Genomic DNA, 19,152 nt, shown 5'->3' on the forward strand with positions numbered 1-19,152 from the left:
CACACACACACACACACACACAAACTTAAATCAATCAAAAGAACACATGAAGGGAAGAAAAATGAATAAAGAATAGGAGAACTTAAAAAACAAATAGCAGGGCCTGGGTTTGTGGCACAGCACATTAAGCCACTGCCTGAAATGCCAGCAGCCCAATGGTGCCTGTTCATGTTCCAGCTGCCCTACTTCCCATCTAGCTCCCTGCCAATGTGCCACACGGGAGACCTGGATGGAGTTCCAGGCTTTTGGCTTCTGCTTGGTTCAGCCTTGGCTGCTGCATTAATTTGGAGAGTGAACTACTGGGTGGAAGATCTCTCTCTCTCTCTCATCTCTCCTTCTTGCTCTATAACTATGCCTTTCATATAAATGAATTTTAAAAAAATAAAAAAAGCAAGATGATAAGATCTCACTAATTCTATTAAATGTAAATGATCCAAATACTCCAATTAGAAGACAAAGATTATCAGACTAGATTTTTTAAAAACCTCACAAAGTCTACAGAAGGTTTCCTTGAATTATAAAGACACAGGATGAAATAAAAAGAGATGAAAAAAAGATATACCATGCGAATTTAGGTGCAGAAGAAAGTTGGTGCGACTATGAATGTTTTAGTATCAAACAAAGTAGACTTCAAGTTAAGGAATATTTATTACCAGAGATAAAGAGAGCCATTTCATAATGACAGAAGAGTCACTTTATCAAGAAGATACAATTTTAAGTATGTATGTGTTTTATCAAAAGGTTATACAGATGGCTCCTTGACCCATGAGTTATGTTCTGACCAACTCATTCTAAATTAAAAGTCAAGAATACATTTACCATAACTAAGCTATGGACAGCACTGCTTAGGACATGGCCCCTCACGCAGCAGCAGCTGCTTATCCTGTGGTCATGGAGCTGACTTAGCTGGGGCTTGCTGCTGCTGCCCAGCAAGATGAGAGAGGAGTGACTAGCACTAGCTGAAGAAAAGATCAAAATTCAAAACCTCAAGTAGGTTTCTACTAAGTGTGTTATCACTTTGAGATCACCATAAAGCTGAATAGTTGTACATTGAACCACTGTAAGTTGGGGATTACCTGTACTTAAAATCTGTCCAGCTCCATTGTAAATTTCACTGCAGTAAAAAAAAAATAATATATGTGGATATGTGGAAGCTCTTGCCTTCAAAAAAATCATGATTTGGTTAGGTAAATGAGACACAGACAAAGATATGCAAAACTGAAAAGTAATACAAAAGAAATTCCAAAGTAGTACGGACCACAGTCAAACGAGAATGGGAAGAAGGGGGAACGAGCTGCCTGTGAGCTACAGTGGATGGGAAAACCCATATGGAAGAGGGCTGACGGGGAAGTAGATTTATGGGGACAGACAGAGGGTGGGAGGAAAGTGGTGGTCAAAGTACCGAGGGACAAGGCAGAAGCTGAACCCCAAGTCCGTCCATAGGTCACTCACTGATTGACCCTTCATAGTAAGTCCCTCCAATCCCGTTCTGCCGAATGAAGTGCAGAGATGTTAAACCCCCTGCCCAAGGCCATAGAACTTATAGGACTAGATTTTGTCACAGGAACTGGGGCCATGCGCAACCCCAAAGGCTGAGCTGTTCCAGTAAAGGGTATTTCACATGTGAGACAGCATTTGCTGGATAGCCCTGAGCAAGCAGCTCTGTGGGTAGAAAAGCCCCGGTCAGTACCAAAAAAGTATCTTTTCTGAGTTCACATGCTTAGAATTTTGCTCTACAGGAGAGGATAAACAGCTGATTCCACTCAAAGGGCTCTACTGCTGTTCATAAACCATGAGGGTGTTTATGTCATGGGCAGAGCTCCCCAAGTGAATTATAGCCTTTTACGCACTGTGTATGGTATTTTCATAGGACAAAGAAACAGGGCGTGGAAGGAATGCTACACTGACCTACCTCTCTTTCTGTCCTTTCTTTTCAACCTTCTCCACTGATCTGAAACCTACACTGCAGGACAGTCCTTTGGTTCTGTTTACCTATTACCTGGCCTTCGGACACAGTCTAGAGCAGTTACTCAGTTCAGTTTAAGAGTGGAGCCCTTAAACTAGCATGAGCTGTCGGCCTTCTCTTTTATTATAATTAAATGGATCCATCTTAGCTACAGTTGAAAGCAGATTTTTTTAATGTTACTTCAGATGTTTTCTTTAGGCTGGTGTTAACATAAAGCAAATGTCTCTTGAGACTCTGAACCAATCTGTTATGATAAACAGGCTTCACTTACGATTTTCCTATACTGAAATCACAGGCTGTGGTCTGCAACTCCTTAAAGACTCAACTCCTAATGCAAAAATGTCTACTTAAAACACACACACACACACACACACACACACCCCCCAAGATAGCTTTACCATGGAAACCACAAAGCCATGTCTGGTTCAGACTCCAGAGCACATACCACAAATAATGGCCTATCTTCTAAGGGTAGATCTTATGTATACACAGGGAAAGCCCAGAGAATTAAACAACTGCAATACTTCCAATATAAAACGTACTTTATGATTCCTTTCTTCAATTGTATTTCAAGATAGGTAAGTCTTAATCACTAGATATATTTGTGTTTTTTTTTTCCTTAAATAGAATTTCAGACGTGGGTGTCATGGAGAAAAAGGGAAAATATAAGGCAGGTGGGCAGAGTGAATCAGAAAATGACAACTCTGGAGTCCACGTTAAGTCTGGTGGGGTCTGGATTTCTACGGAACATCCCTCTGGCATTGGTTAAAGAGTTCCGAGTCTGCTCTAAGAGAAGTCTTGTGTTACAGAAGTGCTGGAGATGCCAGGAGGCCCCCAGGGAAGGAAAGGGCCTTGGGGAGATGGAGGGGAGAGCTAGAAATCCTACTAATCAAGAATATTCTAGGTGTGGAAGGCCAGCTTTTGTTAGTTGGGACTTTAAACTGTCAGAAGTTTGCTATGATAAGAGCTTTATCTCCCCTGCTAAGTTACAAATTCCACGAAGCTGTGGACAATTTCCAGTTTGTTTCTCATTATACCCCCAGCATGGAGCACGATGCCTGGACATGGTAGATGCTTAATACACACTGGATGGATGGAGGGGCAGATGAAGAGGACACTTATTAGACAAGTCTTCATTTGTGCAAGTCTTTGGATCTGATCATCCTTCAGCTGGGATCACAGGTGTGAGCTTATGGTTGTTCAGATGATAAAAGTAATAACCACATGCCACTCTATGATTAATTTTTGGAAACTATGATTTTGATCCCCTGCTGCTTCAATCTAGGAGGCCATGGTTCATGGAGTCTGATGATCCAGATACTAAAGTCTTACCTACGGAAAACACTCAGTTCATTTCTCTATTTATCTATTCCATATGACTGCAGTGAGCCTTATACTCTGAGAGGTTTATGGGCAAGAGCTGTATCTGTAAACTCCAAACTCCAGCAAACTTCAACCTCCATCATATCACTACTTCCATGGTGATTTTAATAATTCTATGCAATTTGTATAGCAATGTATTCAGTTCAGGAACATGCAGGTCCTACTCTGGCATTGGCTATGGCTCACACTACAGAGATGCAATGAGAGACACAGTTTAAAGAGATTAAGTTCTCTGTGAAAAGATAACACCAAATCCAATTATTGCCTAATAAGCAAGAATTCCCATTTGTTTTCACCACACCTGACATTTTCCAATTAAAAACAAATGAAAGGGGCTGGCTATGCTTTCATCATCGACACCATTTACCCATGAATTTAATTCCTATTTAATACTTCTTCTTTAATCTAAATAGAGGGGAAGATTTTTGGCAAATCCCATAATCCATTTTTAAAAAGCAGTTGTGGCCAATTTTAAAGATCAGCAGTAATAGTAGGAAAACGGAAACACTTCCAGGTGTAGGTCACTTCTTCCTGGTGAGGTCAGATAAGGGGACTGGCAAACTTCTGTAAAGGGCCAAGCAGGAAACACTTCTGGCTTTGCCAGCCAAATGGTCTTTGTTGCAGCCACTTTCTCGGCCACTGTAGCATGAAAGCAGCTATAGATGATAAGAAGTGGGCATTGCTGTGCTTCAATAAAACTTTACTGCAAAAACTGGCATGGGGCAGGATTCAGCCAGTGAGCAGTGGCTTGCCAATCTCTACAGTAAATATAAAAATGTTCCTACCTGTAGGAGATCATGATAGATTCACTTACTTTGCTCTTTTGGCCATTTCATTTCCATCCCATCTAGGGCTGTATGGATAATTTTTTTGGGCTTGGGAGTAAAGCTGTCCACTGTTGGTGAAATGATAGACGGACTGAAATGTGAGCGTTGGCTGGTCTCGTGGGAAAAACAGGGGCAGGTCAACTGCAAAGACAGAAGAAAAGAAAAGAGAGTCAGAGCTTAAGCACATCTTACAGCACTGTTTTTGCTAAATCAGAGTGTTAAGTACAAGATTCTATTTGAACCACAAATACTGGTTGAGGTCTAGACAAAAGGTATGGAAAAAAGGATCAAGAAATACAAGGTGACTTCCCTGCCCTTGTCAATAAGTTGATATTCTAGAGAGGCAAATCACACGTGCGAGCAAGTGTAACCGACCTGAGGTGGGTGCGCAGGTGCTGGGAGAACGCCACGATGCTTAGGACAGAAGTGGGACTGGCACCCCTGCCACCTGAACTTCTCCGGCACTTACCTTGTCCAATATTCCATAGCAGGGTACCTTGTTTAAAGAGTCTGTGATACCAGGAAGTCCAAAGGGTTGGACAGTACCTTCCTCCTCTATAATTTGACAGGGGAAGTGGGCTGGAGGCAGTTTTTCAAGAGCGGATTTGGAAAAAGGCAGGTGAGAGCACGTGAGAACTGTTCTACTTTACACGACGTGGCAACTCGATCACCAGAAAAGAAAGTTATCACGCTGCTTCCAATCAAGCTGTGAATTTGGATACTCAGCAGTTTCCATTTTCTCCCATCTGCGTTACCACGTGTATTTATATCTCCTAAATCAGTGGGAGCTCCTTAATGGAAGGCAACAGCGACAAATCTGAGCACCAAATACGTCTCCTGTCACAGTGGAGGCCGATTCTAACCTTTGCTGTTAACATGTATTACATGTTTTACCTTTTCATTTTGGGGTTCCTTTAAACTCAATTTTTAAAAATAAAATGGCTTGCTATTTTTTAGTTGAGGTAAACCACATTAAAAAACTGATTGTTTCAACAGCACATTCTTAAAGGGGTAGGATGTGCATTCATGTGAATGTTATACACGTGCAGGACAAAGAACAGGTATATCACCAAAAGTAGTAAGCAAAGTGTGTAGAAGATTTGCTAGCTTCAGAGAGTACTTTATCTAATTTGTTACTTAAGATTCTGTGAAAGAGACATGATTTTTGCTATCTGTATTTAATAGATGAGCAAACTTGAGCTGTAAAGAGGTTTATTAACTTGCTCATGTCATAGCTAGGCAGATCCAAAACTCAACTCTAGTCCCATGATTCCAATCCTAGGCGCCTACCATGCTACATTCCTCCTCCTGGCACCAAAGCACACGGATGAGACATGCTACAACTCACCTACCGTGTCACAATCACAAGTTAGTAAGCTAAAGGAAGTCTCCACTGTGAAGGAAGCACAGCTTGAGCTTGTTGGCTACATGAGGTGGGTATGTTTTAAAAATACATCCTAGATAGTTCTACATCTATCACCATCCCAGTCTGGGGTGACAGTCAACTTGGACTAGGCTCTCTAAGTACCCAATGTGATTTCTGTAAGGAAAAGGTTCACAGCAAGTTTTTAAAAAGAAAAACCAACCAAAAAATCCCAAGAAACAAAAAACTGCCCAGTTGGTAGGGCCTCCTAGCCCTCTGAGTACACTTGACTCGGAGGATGTCTGACTCAGCCCTGCAGGGGGTTTCTACAGATGAATCACATTACAGCCAAAGAAAGGAGGCAAGATCATGAATGTCCACTCTTTAGTCATATTTTTCAAGTGCCAAAATAAGACAGTCTCAATATATCTATTTATGTCCAAGCAGTTTTCAGAACATATAGGAACAACAGAAAATATGAAACAGACTAATTCAAAGTATAAATAATTCAACTCAGAAATCCCCTTCTGAATCCTTTCATGTCACAAAGCATGATCCATAATATTGTTTTATAAAATTTTTATAACTTTTCAGTTAACTAATTCCCTGTCCTCTGATTAATTTTAGAAAAAATGTCTACTCACATAAAATCATTGTTATATTACACAGTTTCCAAATACAAAACAAGATGCAGATTAAACTCAAAGCAATCATTAATAGCAGAAAAGTGTTCAACATTTGAGCTTCCCTATAAAAAAGCAATACTTTTAAATACCAGAATGCAATGGCAGTGATTTAGAAAGTTCAAGTAAATACAGTCACTGCTCAGGATCAAAGACAATGCAGGTCATATCACAGGCTACATGGTTCTCAAGCTACTGGCTTTTTGGGGGCTTTGGAATGCATTATTTTTTGATCTCATTGTTTTGTTTTGTAGAGAATGAGCTGCTGGCACTTGTATTTGATATACTGAAAGTGATTTCTCTACCTGTTTCTGAACCACCTTCTTTTAACCCCAAATACCCAATTAGCATCAGAAATAATTCCGAATGTGAATGAAATTCATTTATGTGGCCAAGTGAGTTGTTCTGATGTTTTAAAAATGCCAGCACGCCGGGTTCTAGTCCTGGTTGCTCCTCTTCCAGTCTAGCTCTCTGCTCAGGCCCGGGAGGGCAGTGGAGGATGGCCTAGGTGCTTGGGCCCCTGAAACCACATGGGAGACCAGAAAGAAGTACCTGGCTCCTGGCTTTGGATCAGTGTAGTGTCAGCCACAGCGGCCATTTGGGGAGTGAACCAATGGAAGGAAGACCTTTCTCTCTCTCTATCTATAACTCTACCTGTCAAATAAAAAAAAAAATGCTAGCAAGTTATAGGCTGATAAGTGCTATCATCAGCTCCCAAAGACACTGATTACACAATTATTCCTCCATTTAGATTTGTCTAACTAAATGGTTAAAGCCAATACTAAAATCTGAATACTTTGGCGGGACTGGTATTGTAGTACAGCAGGTTAAGCTGTAGCCTATGATGCCAGGATTCCATATGGGCACTGGTTTGAGTCCCAGCCACTCTACTTCTGATCCAGCTCCCTGTTAATGAGCCTGGAAAAGCAGCAGAAAATGGCCAAAGCAGTTGGGCCCTTGACACCCACATGGGTGACCTGGATAGAGTTCCAGGCTCCTGGCTTTGGGCTGGCCCAGCTGTGGCTGTTGCAGATTATTTGGGGAGTGAACCAGCAAATGGAAGACCTTTCTCTTTCTTTCTGTCTCTAACTTTGCCTTTGAAATAAAGAAATGTGTGGCTTTTTTTTTTTAAGATTTTATTTATTTATTTGAGAGGTATAGTTACAGATGGAGAGAGGGAGAGACAGAGAAAAAGCTCTTCCATCAACTGGCTTACTCTCCAAATGGCCGCAATGGCCAGAGCTGGGCCAATCCAAAGCCAGGAGTCACAAGCTACCTCTGGGTCTCCCATGCGAGTGCAGGGGCCCAAGCATTTGGGTCGTTTTCTCCTGCTTTCCCAGGCCTTAGCAGAGAGCTGGATCAGAAGAGGAGCAGCTGAGACTAGAACTGGCGCCAATATAGGAAGCTGGCTTCGCAGGCAGAGTCTTAGCCCACTTTGCCACAGCGCCCGTCTCAGGAAACAAGTCTTAAAAAAATAAAATTTAAATACTTCCTCACACAGTAACTGGATTATTAAGCAAACAGAAATGGTCAGAGTATTTCATATATTAAATCAGTGACCCACATGTTAATTCATGTCTAAGAAGAAAAAATTTATAAAGTATCAACTATTTTGCTCAACCTAAGTTGTATTCTATCTATATTCTTCAACAGTCAACAAAACAGTGGCATCCTTAAAAATGTTTTTTGCATGAGTTAGTAACCAAAATATTTGAGAAATATTTAAAATTTTTCTTCTAAGAATGATTTGAATGGTAAAAATTAGCCAGAATTTTAAAAAGGAAAAATACGTTTTCCTTATCCCTAAATGTTTCTGTCACTTAAATTTTGCTTATAGGTTAACATGATTTTATGATGCAGAGTTAAATAATTATCTTAGGCTTTCAAACAGCTAACTTGCTTTGAAGGAATCACCAGGTTCTAAATAATCTGGGCTTATAATTCTATCAAAATTGAACACTTTATTTGCTTCCTTAGGACCCAGTGGCTCAAGTTCGATTCCCGGAGTAGGATCCTTCCCCTTGGTTCGGTTACGTAAGTGTTGGTATTATTTTGACAACTGCTTCCTACTTCCTTCTTTTTGCATGGACTCAGAATTTTGGTCCGTGCTCTGTCCCCAGGAGGGGTGGTTCTTGCTTATTCAGTAGCATTTCAACAACCATTTCTGAATCATGACTTTCTTCAAGGGCTTGTTGAAACAGATCCTACCAACCACTTCTGATTCTGCGCACACCAAGCAGTCCTCAGGACTCATTCCCAGGGTTCCAAGGCCCAGAGAAGCAGGAAGCATCAGGCGCTGCAGTTCGTATTATTCTAGACAGCTGCTGCAGGGACGTCTGCTGGGCACTGTCTGGGAGCTGCAGGTCCTCGCTGGACAGTGACTAACTGGGCAGCTTTCCTGGGACGCTGAAGGCATTGACAAACCTTGCTGCCTCTCTCTAAGTTCTGGAGGAGAACCGTTTGCTCCGTGGCCCATATAAGGCCTGCAAAATCACGTGGTCTGACCCTGCCAAGCCAACAGCAGGTGGGACTTGAAATTCCATAAACCTACAGCAGACTAATTTTTAAGTTGATAATTTTGTATGGCCCACAAATGACGTTATAAATATCCACAAGGCTCTTTAAAACAAGTTCGCCACCGCTGCAGGGTGAGGCTCAGGTGGACAGCTGCAGTTTTAGCTTCTTTAGTAACAAGGCTCCCTGCCCCTAACCACTCACCATTTCGTCATAACACACACTGGTAAAGTGTGTCTGCATTCACAGACTATAAAAACTCGTCATCTCTCCAAAAACACCGACTGAAAAATGACCTAGAAACAGCTAAAAGAAACGTGACACCATGCGTCTCATTCATACGACAGCCTGTCAGCTGCTCACATTTCAGGCACGGTTCTAACAAGTTTGATTACATGATTTTTTCCAGAAAAATGGAACAAAAGAGAACATTCCTAAAGGCAAGGCAAGGACAAGGCGCTTCGACAGCAAGTAGTGGGAACTAGCGGTCTTGTACAAAGGGAGAGTCTAATAAGTCAAAGCAAAATCAGAGGGACAAGAAGAATCCCAGGCTGCATCCCCGCCCCGTCCCCATCATCACTCAGTTCAGTGGATGCTGACATTGACCCTGAGTCTTGGCAACTGTGGCAGACAACCTTGGGTGCCTTCCTACCTGCCATATCCAGAGTTTCAGAGTACTGGGTGTTCAGTCTCCTAGACTTTCATAAAACAAGGCATGGAAATGTGATTCACTTCTGCCGAGGGGACATGAGGGGAAGTGGGCAAGGGGTCTTTGGAGAGATATTTTCCTCTCTGATTAAAGACATGAGTAACAGGCAACCCCTTAGCCACAGATCTGATCACGTGAGGTCTTGAGGTGTGGAGCTGTGGCACCCATCTTGTGACCACGAGAGGAAGGTCAGCCTGGAGCCACTGAGCTCATGTATTCATAGTCCCTAGAACTGTCCAGCCCTGGGTTCCTTGTTGTCTGAGACAACTGCAAGTTTTTATTTAAATCTTTTTTAACCAGGCATTCCCACACTTGTAGTCAAAGGCACCTGAGGAAATGTTCCTTCTTATAGCTTCTGTCCAAGAAAGCTGGATAACTGTATAGTCTATTTCAGAAATATTTCCACCAAGGATGGTTAAAAAGCATTCAAAGCACACAAATAGGAAAGTTGTAGTTGTCTGGAAAATGCAGTTTTGTGGGACAGTTCAATCTGTGAAAATGCCAAACAAATGAGGGGTTCACCATAATTGCTTCCCTGGAAGTCACATTGTCAAATACTTTCACCATTATTCACCAGCCCAGCCATTATTCCAGTTCTTCAGACCTTCCAGATTCAGCATTCCTGTGCCCTTCCCTGCGGCCTTGGGTCAGCGGGGAGGGTCCTCCTGGACCCGCTTTGGCGTGGTGATGGCTCCTGTTCCCAGGCCCCTCCGGCTCCTCACGCCTCACTCTGAGCTCTGAGTTTTAACTCCCTGCTGCCCTGCTACAAACTCGTCCTCCATTGATGAGCCCACTTGAGGCTGCTTCTTCCCAAGAGCAGTCAGTGCACACCTCACTGCCAGGCACGCTCACAACCACGTGCAGAGACTGCCATGTATGTATTGACCACCCTCCAATATTGCTAACTGCATACTAAACCTCTAAGACACATGGATCCCAACCACTAGGAAATTAACCACCACACATCCAGAACATTCACCGCCAAGAAGTATAAAAGCAATCCAGAAATGTTCCAATTCAGAAATATCCCTGTTCCAGCGATTAAAAATCAAATGGTGTCTCCTTTTATCATCACTGCCCTTCATTTAAGTGACAGGGGAGAGATAATATTAACCAGATTTTGTTAAACTTTTTTACTTAAATTGGTTTCAAATTTTCACTAGCTTCTGTGTGATCTGATCAAGGAAATATGTTCTCTTTGGAATTTTAACGTGTGGGGTCTTAAAAAAGTTCATGGAAAATGTGTATAATGAGCCGGCACCATGGCTCACTAGGCTAATCCTCCGCCTTGCAGCGCCGGCACACCGGGTTCTAGTCCCGGTCGGGGCGCCGGATTCTGTCCCGGTTGCCCCTCTTCCAGGCCAGCTCTCTGCTGTGGCCCGGGAGTACAGTGGAGGATGGCCCAAGTGCTTGGGCCCTATACCCCATGGGAGACCAGGAGAAGCACCTGGCTCCTGCCATCGGATCAGCGCGGTGCGCCGGCCGCAGCGCGCCGGCAGCGGCGGCCAGTGGCCATTGGAGGGTAAACCAACAGCAAAAGGAAGACCTTTCTCTCTGTCTCTCTCTCTCACTGTCCACTCTGCCTGTCAAAAAAAAAAAAAAAAAAAAAAGAAAGAAAAAAAAAAAAGAAAATGTGTATAATGAAGAAACTATTTGCAGATTTCAAAAAAAATTTTTTTGTACAAAAGCAACATACCTTTTAATTCTTTTTTTCCATCTAAAAATTTATTTATCTGAAAGGCAGAGAGAGAAAGAGAAAGAGATTGAGAAAGAGAGAAAGAGAGAGAGAGAGAGAGAGAGAGAGAGAGAGAGAGATTTTTCAACTGCTGGTTCACTTCCCAGATGGCTACAATGGCCAGGTCTGGGCCAGGTCTGGGCCAGGTCTGGGCCAGGCTGAAGCCAGGAGCCAAGAGTTCTAGAGTTCTACCTAGGTCTCCCATGTGGGTGAGGGGCTCAAGTGCTTGGGCCATCTTCTGCTGCTTTTCCTAGGCCATTAATAGGGAGCTGGATTGGAAGTGGAGCAGCCAGGACATGAACTGGCACCCACACAATGGATGCTGGCATTGCAGGTGGCAGCTTTACCTGCCAGGCCACAACGCTGGCCATCTCCTTTATTTCTACTTCTCTTTGCTAGCCAGCTCCTCTACCCATTGCCACTTCTCACTGAGGCCAACCCTGTCTCAGCACAGTCTTTCTTTCTTGCCTCTAGGCTCTCTTTTATTGTCTTTATTCCATACGCATCTCAGTTTCTGAAGCACAGGGCCAGGTTGGCTGTATAACCCTAGCCAGAACTGGGAGGCAGCAGGTGCTCCACTGATGGCAACCAATGTGGTGTGGACTCTGGATTGCTTTCCTCAAGCACAGTTCAGGGACTGTGTACTCCTCCTCCCCTTCCTCCTTATGTTGTCTGGTTCCCTCCTTCCAGGTTTACAGCTATCTTGGATAGGTCAACTTTTAGCAAATCTGGTCTCTGCTTATATTTTGCTTAGTATTTATCTGCTTTTAAGACACTTTATAGATACAAGTCAATCATTCTCATACCCCCGGACACATTCTGCAAAGTTGTAAGGAGAATTTCAAGGTCAAAGGGATGCCCCAGTGTAAGCCAGTGAGAGAGCCAAGGTTCTCTCCCCCTCCCCCATAATACTAGGCTTCCCTTCCTACAGAATCAGAAGTCAGTATCGCCATCACCAGGAAACTTAACACTGCCAATGTCTGGGCCCTATCCCAGACCCCTGATTTCTGAAAAGCCATCCCAAGTGACTTTGTTATGCCTCTGCAGGTAGGAATCATTGCACTGTGAGCTCCTTACATGCAGGACTGTGCATTAGTTATTTTAGTATTCCTAGTACTTAGCACACAGAATGACACACAAAAGACACTCACTAAATGCTTACTGAACTAAAGGAAAGGAACAGAAAAGGGAAATTAAAACCTCTGTGAGATCCCATTTTGTACCCATTATTCTGCCAACGTGTAAGAAACAGTACTCAAGTACCATGAAGGTTGTGGAACACTGGTGATTCCCACTCACGGAGGCGCAGAATATGAAACGCTGTGGCCTCGTGTACATAACAGTGAAGACTGCACACTTTGAGCAATCCATGCCTAAGGAACTTCCACATGTGCTTAAGATGGTGATGGGAGAAGGCTTGCTGTGGCATGGTGTGCGACACTGCAAATCAGAACCACCTTAACTGTCCATTACCAGGACACTAGATGAACAGATTGTAATGTATTCTTTGAATGGAATACTTGACAGAAGACTGGAAGAATAAGCCAGGGGCTGGTTTTTGTGACACAGCAGGTTAAGTCGCTGCTTGAGACACTGGCATGTTGCATCGGAGCACTGTTTCCAGGCACAGTTGCTCTACTTTCTATCCAGCTTCCTGCTGGGAAGATGTGGAAAGGCAGTGTTCGGAAGATGGTCCAAGTACCTGGGCCCCTGCCACACTCACAGGAGACCAGGGCGGAGCTCCTGGTTCCTGGTTTTGGTCTAGCCCAGCACTGGCTGTTATGGCCATCTGGGGAGTGAACCAACAGATGGAAGAACTCTCCTCCACCCCATCATTCGGCCTTTCAAATAAATAATAAAATAAATGACTTAATAAAGAGAGAGAATCTAGGATTGTATGTACATATACAGAGGACCCTCAAGGACATAATAGTCAGTGACCAAAGCAAGTTACAGATGAAAGCTGTTCAAAATATACTTGTAAAGTTCAAAGCCATGTAATATTATTGTAACTATTTATACATGTCTATGTAGTAAAAATAAAGATACATGTGGAAAGATACACATCACGTTCAGTCCGGTCTGGACTCCCTCTGATCTGGGAGTCGGGGAGGAGGAGGACGGGAATGCACGGGGACAGGCCCTCGGGCGCCTCTGACTGAACTGAGACTGTGCGGGGGCTTTTAAGAAGTCAAAAGCAATTACAGTAAACAGAAAGACTTGACTAAGGTGACTACACAGATTACGTTTTCATCTTCTTTATATCCTGGTGTAAGCTTTAAATAGTTATCATTTCAAAGAGTGTTAAAAATAAGCCAGGACATTAACATTCATAGTAGCGAAAATAATCAGTATGATTTCATTTATATAAAGTTCAAAAACAGGAAAAAATGATATACTGTATATGTGTATATATATATGTGTGTGTATACACACACACACACACACACACACACACACCAGGCGGTAAAGCTATTAGGAAAACCAAGAGAACAATTAACAAAAAGTTCAGGGTAGAGGTTATTTATGGGAGAGATACACACACGGCTTCTAAGATAATGGGACTATTCCAGTGTTTTAAGTTAGGTGGTGTTCTATTAATCCTTAAAGTATGCAATTATGTTTTCTATGATCTTTGTACATACAAGGGTACTTAAAAATAGTTTGTGGAAAATGGATATAAAAGATATTTTTACTTTGGTGCAAAATTTTTGAAACCCATGCAACATTTTTTCATAACTTGGATCTTCCATAAACTTTTTGAAGTACTTCATATATATTTAAATAACTATAACTTTAACGCAATGAGAGCATTTCTAAAACAGAGAGTCTGGAAAGCAAATGATCTTCAGGAGAAAAACAAGCCAAAGCTGGTGGAGTCCCTGGAAGAATGAGGGTGCCCGTGGCCTTGAGCCTCTGGTCTGGAAGAAGAGACGGGCAAAGGTCAATGAGCTCCCAGCTGGGCAAACCCAGGTGATGGTGGAGGCACGCACACGCTGCACGTGCAAAGGAATGGGAACCACACCCGAGGCTGCAACTCTGCCCAGGAGACGGACTTTGAGTTGGTTCTAGAATGTTTAAGACTGAATCAGAATCAGAGGCTGGGAATAATATTCCAGTGAAAGGGAAGAAGGCAATGAAGCATTTCATACAAAGCAGGTAGGTGCCTCTTTAGGGATCCTCTCTGTTCAATGAGGAAAAGCCACAACCTGTTCTACGTTATTGGTCTTACTTTCTTCCCCGCTCCTCTCCTGACCTTTGTACACGTGGAGAGAAATGGGTGACGCGAAGCTGAAGAAAGCATAGTGGGAAGCTTGCAGGCCAACCCGCTCTCCTGACCTGGGAGGCTCTACTTGCTTTTCTGGGTTGACCTGGGTTCACGCTCAACAAGGCTGCTTGTCCAGAAATGCCTCTGTCCGAGAACTCTGCTCTCAAGTAGCACCCGCTGAGTGCCGGATGAAAGGAGATACCAACGGCTGAGGCTGGGACCCAGGGGTCCCGGCACAGGGACCTCTCCCTCGCCCTGAGTGCCTCTGTGACCCCTTGCTTCATCTGTCACACCCTTGGTCTAGACTCCATGCTAGAACGGAGTGTCCACACCTGCCAGGGCTGGGCCGACACTGGACTCTGCACCTCCTGCCTACCGTGCCACTGGCTTCTGAGTCCTCTGAACATGTGTCCCCCCTGGCTCCTGGCTCCCCTGCTGCTGCGCTGCTCTCACTTCCTCAGGCCTGGCTCCTCGTGCAGGCCCTGCAACCATTACAGCTTCAGCCTGGTAATGCAGTCCAGGCCCCCTTTCTTCCAGGAAGCCCCCCTTGCATGCCCGATGATGTCTCCCTCATGCCTGTCCACGTAACCCACTTCTCAGCTGGGCTGCTAACAATCCGGGAGTCACACCTCTGTGTTGTATACTCCACGTGTGTACCACTGTGCTAGACCCATACTAGGCAGTGTATACATACTAATGACTAACTGGCATAGGTCACCGAAGTGAAGAAATGCCGACTGCACTAGACACGCAAGGAAGAAACACACTTTTATGAGATGCAGAAAGAATCTAGCAAGAGAGAGAACACCATAAATAGCATTCAGTACTGTTTTAACTTCTATTTTTAAAAGAATTTAGTCTCAATAAATAAATTCCTGGCCTGGGAGGATTAAAAAAAGAAATCTGGCTAAATTAGGTAACAGTTAGATTAAAAGAATCCTTAACCAAATTAAAATATATTCAAATATAAAAATCCCTGGAACTTAAAAACTGGGCAAAGTTTTTTAAATAGTCATAATCTTTTAATTTGAAAACATTCTTGGACAATGTACCAAATGCAGGTGATTAGAGGGCAAGGGACAAATATGGTTTCTTTGGTTAAAGTAGGGGGACTGATATTGGTCAATCTAAATTCCAGTCGTAAAAAACTAGAACCAGTTATATACAAAATGTGAAGGATGACTAATGAAGCAAAAATTCCACAAACTAATCTAGTTTTTGAAAAGATGATCTAGTCATGATCTTTATACTCTAGAGAAAACATGTATCCAAGTTGACAAACATTCTCTGAGCGTCCAGCACGTGCCAGCCCTGGGGAAGGCAAGCTGACTAGGGTGGCTCCTCCTGACAAGGCTGGCATACACTTAATCTTCACTGTTCTCTGGAAGGGAGGCCATGGTAAAGGTTGTAACAGAGGCATCCACAACAGGGTTTTGTGGTGGGAAGATGTTCTATCTAATGGCTTCTAGTAGGCTTATTGGGTTAGATGGCTTTCAGCAGCATCTTGAAAGACAGCTAGAATTTTTTTTAAAGATTTATTTATTTGAAAGGTGGAGTTATGGGAGAAGGAGGGGAAGAGGTTTTCCATCCACTGGTTCACTCCCTAAATGGCCACACAATGGCCAGAGCTGGGCCTACCTGAAGCCAGGACCCAGGAGCTTCTTCTGGGTCTCCCATGTGAGTGGAGGGGTCCAAGGACTTGGGCCATCTTCCACTGTTTTCCCAGGCATACTAGCAGGGACCTGGATTGGTAGTGGAGCAGCTGGGACTTGATTCAGTGTTCACATGGAAAGTTGGTGTCACAGGCAGTGGATTTACCTGCTATGCCACGACACCAGCTCAGACTTTTTTAAACTTTTATTCACTTAATTTTCTTTATTTATTTGAGAAGCAGAGAGACAGACAGAACTCTCACCTCCTTGTTCATCCAATATCGGATGCAGGTGTCTTAACCACTGGGACAATGCCTGCTCCAACACCCAGGATTTTGACAGGTGGGGCCAAGCGGGTGGCTTGTAACGGGGAAAGGAGTGGAAAGGCAAGGAAATCCAGGCAATGGGAAAAGTACTGGGCAGAAAAGCCAAGGGTGTGTGGTGATGCAAGATGGAGGATAGAATGCTGGTACAGAGGGGTGCTGGATTTGTGTAGTATTTTTTTTTTTTAACAGGCAGAGTGGACAGTGAGAGAGAGAGACAGAGAGAAAGGTCTTCCTTTGCCGTTGGTTTACCCTCCAATGGCCGCCGCGGCCGGCGCGCTGCAGCCGGCGCACCGCGCTGATCCGATGGCAGGAGCCAGGAGCCAGGTGCTTTTCCTGGTCTCCCATGGGGTGCAGGGCCCAAGCACCTGGGCCATCCTCCACTGCACTCCCTGGACACAGCAGAGAGCTGGCCTGGAAGAGGGGCAACCGGGACAGAATCCGGCGCCCCAACCGGGACTAGAACCTGGTGTGCCGGCGCCGCAAGGTGGAGGATTAGCCTAGTGAGCCGCGGTGCCGGCCTTTTTTTTTTTTTAAGATTTATTTTATTTATTTGAAAGGCAGAGCTACAGAGAGACAGAGAGACAGAGAGAGAGAGAGAGAGAGAGAGAGAGAGTCAGTCTTCCATCCACTGGTTCATTCCCTAATTGACCACAATGGTCGGAGCTGCACCAATCCGAAGCCAGGGGCCAGGAGATTCCTCTGGGTCTCCCACGTGGGTGCAGGGGCCCAAGGACTTGGGCCATCCTCTACTGCTTTCTCAGGCCATAGAGGAAAGCTGGATGGGAAGTGGAGCAGCTGGGATTCAAACCAGCGCCCATGTTGGATGCTGGCGCTGCAGACCGGGGCTTTAACCTGCTGTGCCACAGCACCGGCCCCATTGTGTAGTGTTATGAACACAAAGAAAGGGAGTGTGGAAATTTTTTTTTTTTATGAGCAATGTTACCCCAGAACATTTACAGAGATAAGACCCTGTGCCACTCATTCCAGTGGGTCACATATTTCCCATATTTTCAACACCTCCAACATAGTATAAACCCTTCAGAATAGAGAATACCCTGAAAAATACAAAGCATGAATCAAAACAATGTATTATTAGAGGAGTATAGTCATTTACTTCTCAGGATAGGGGTCAATTCCTCTTTCTCAAATTCTGCTTATAACGTAGTTGTTCAGGGAGCTCTGAGCAGGAAGTCTGACAGTGAGCAGTTCACAGGAGTCTTCTGCTGTCTCGCAGTCAACTCTCACGTCCTGTGCAGACAATCCATACACTTGGGCCTAAGCGTTTAGCCAAATGTTTGGCAGAGTGATTTGATTTTGTGTTTCCTTGCAAGACAGGTGAGAAGTTTGGGTCACCATCTTATTATCCTATGCAGAAAGCTTCATTAGTTTATATTTTTAAATTTGTGCAGTATACTTTTTTTAAGGGTTTATTTTATTTATTTGAAAGGCAGAGTTACAAAGACATAGAGAGAGAAATCTTCCATCCACTGGTTCACTCTCCAATGACCACAATGACCAGGGCTGGGCAACACAGAAGCTAGGAGCTTCTGCCAGGTCTCCCATGTGAGTTCAGGTTGGGCCATCCTCTGCTGCTTTCCCAGGTGCATTAGCAGGAAGCTGGTCAGAAGTGGAGCAGCCAGGACTCAAACCGACACTGACATGGGATGCCGGAGTCACAGGTGGCAGATCTACCTGCTACACCACAATGCCAGCCTCTGTGTATTATACTAAGCATTGTACATTCTGGATATATACTGCACAACAGTATTAAAAGCATTTGAAAATGTCTGAACAAGCAGAATGGGTGGTGTGAGGTACTTTCTCCAGAAATGTCCAAAGAGAAAGCTACTTTGTTCTTTGTTTGCCTTAGGTTCAGTTCAGTCTGTGAAATGGACAGGACAGCTTACGTGGGGAAAGCTGAATGTTCAAGTGAATTGTGTGCCCTAAAGATGGGTGACCTCAGTTACTCTTAGCTGTATAGCTTTGGTAGCTGGATTGACCTCTCTGAGCATCTTTTCTTATCCATAAAACTGGAAAAACCCCAATGTCAGGAGCTGAAAACAAAACATGTCAAGTATGCCGTACAATGTCCGGAACACAGACAGCACTGCATAAATGAAGGGTGGAACCTAAAGCAATGCACGGACAGGAGCGCCTACTGGAAAGAATACGGTCTTTGGAATTCAGCAGATCTGGGCTTGATTCTTACTCTGCCAGTTACAACCTGGGTGAACCTCGGGCAATTCACTTAACTCTCTTGAGTCTAGGTTTTCTCATCTTTAAAATGGGATAATACCTACCCTGAAAGGCTGTTAGTTGGCTTGCATGATATAATGAATATATGGGTAGAATACTTGGCATGCAGCAGGTATTCATAAATGATACCTATTATTATTCGCTTTTTCTCTTAGAAGTAATTAAAACAAGCAAACCAATCCAAGTGTATATAATTTCTTTTTTAAATCTCACTTCCAGCTGAAAACACAACCCCTGGATCAAAAGTAGCTATGTTCTTTCAACTGAGCTTTCAACTTAGGTTTCTTTTCTTTTTTTTGGTTTTATTTATTCGAAAGGCAGAATTACAGAGAGAGAGACAGAGAGACAGAGATCTTCCACCCATTAGTTCATTCTTCAAATGGCTGCAATGGCTGGGACAGTGCCAGGCCAGGAGCAGGAGCTTCACCTGGGTCTCCCACATGGGTGGCAGGGGCCCAAGCACTTGGGTC

At 43.8% G+C, this 19,152-nt stretch overlaps 1 protein-coding gene across 3 annotated transcripts in view; it reads right to left on the minus strand.

Moving 5' to 3' along the window:
* BABAM2 (BRISC and BRCA1 A complex member 2) overlaps nt 1-19,152 on the minus strand; it is a 502,023-nt gene that overhangs the window by 30,710 nt on the left and 452,161 nt on the right. For 2 of the 3 annotated variants that reach the window (XM_002709945.5, XM_051843055.2), the window contains exon 11: nt 4,164-4,317. The exons of the other annotated variant lie outside the window; for it this stretch is intronic. In XM_002709945.5, the coding sequence (XP_002709991.1) occupies nt 4,164-4,317 (154 nt within the window). The remainder of the gene's footprint in view (nt 1-4,163; nt 4,318-19,152) is intronic. 3 annotated transcript variants of the gene reach the window in all.

The sequence above is a fragment of the Oryctolagus cuniculus genome, chromosome 2 (genome assembly GCF_964237555.1).
Source record: "Oryctolagus cuniculus chromosome 2, mOryCun1.1, whole genome shotgun sequence".
NCBI classification, from domain to species: Eukaryota; Metazoa; Chordata; class Mammalia; order Lagomorpha; family Leporidae; genus Oryctolagus; species Oryctolagus cuniculus.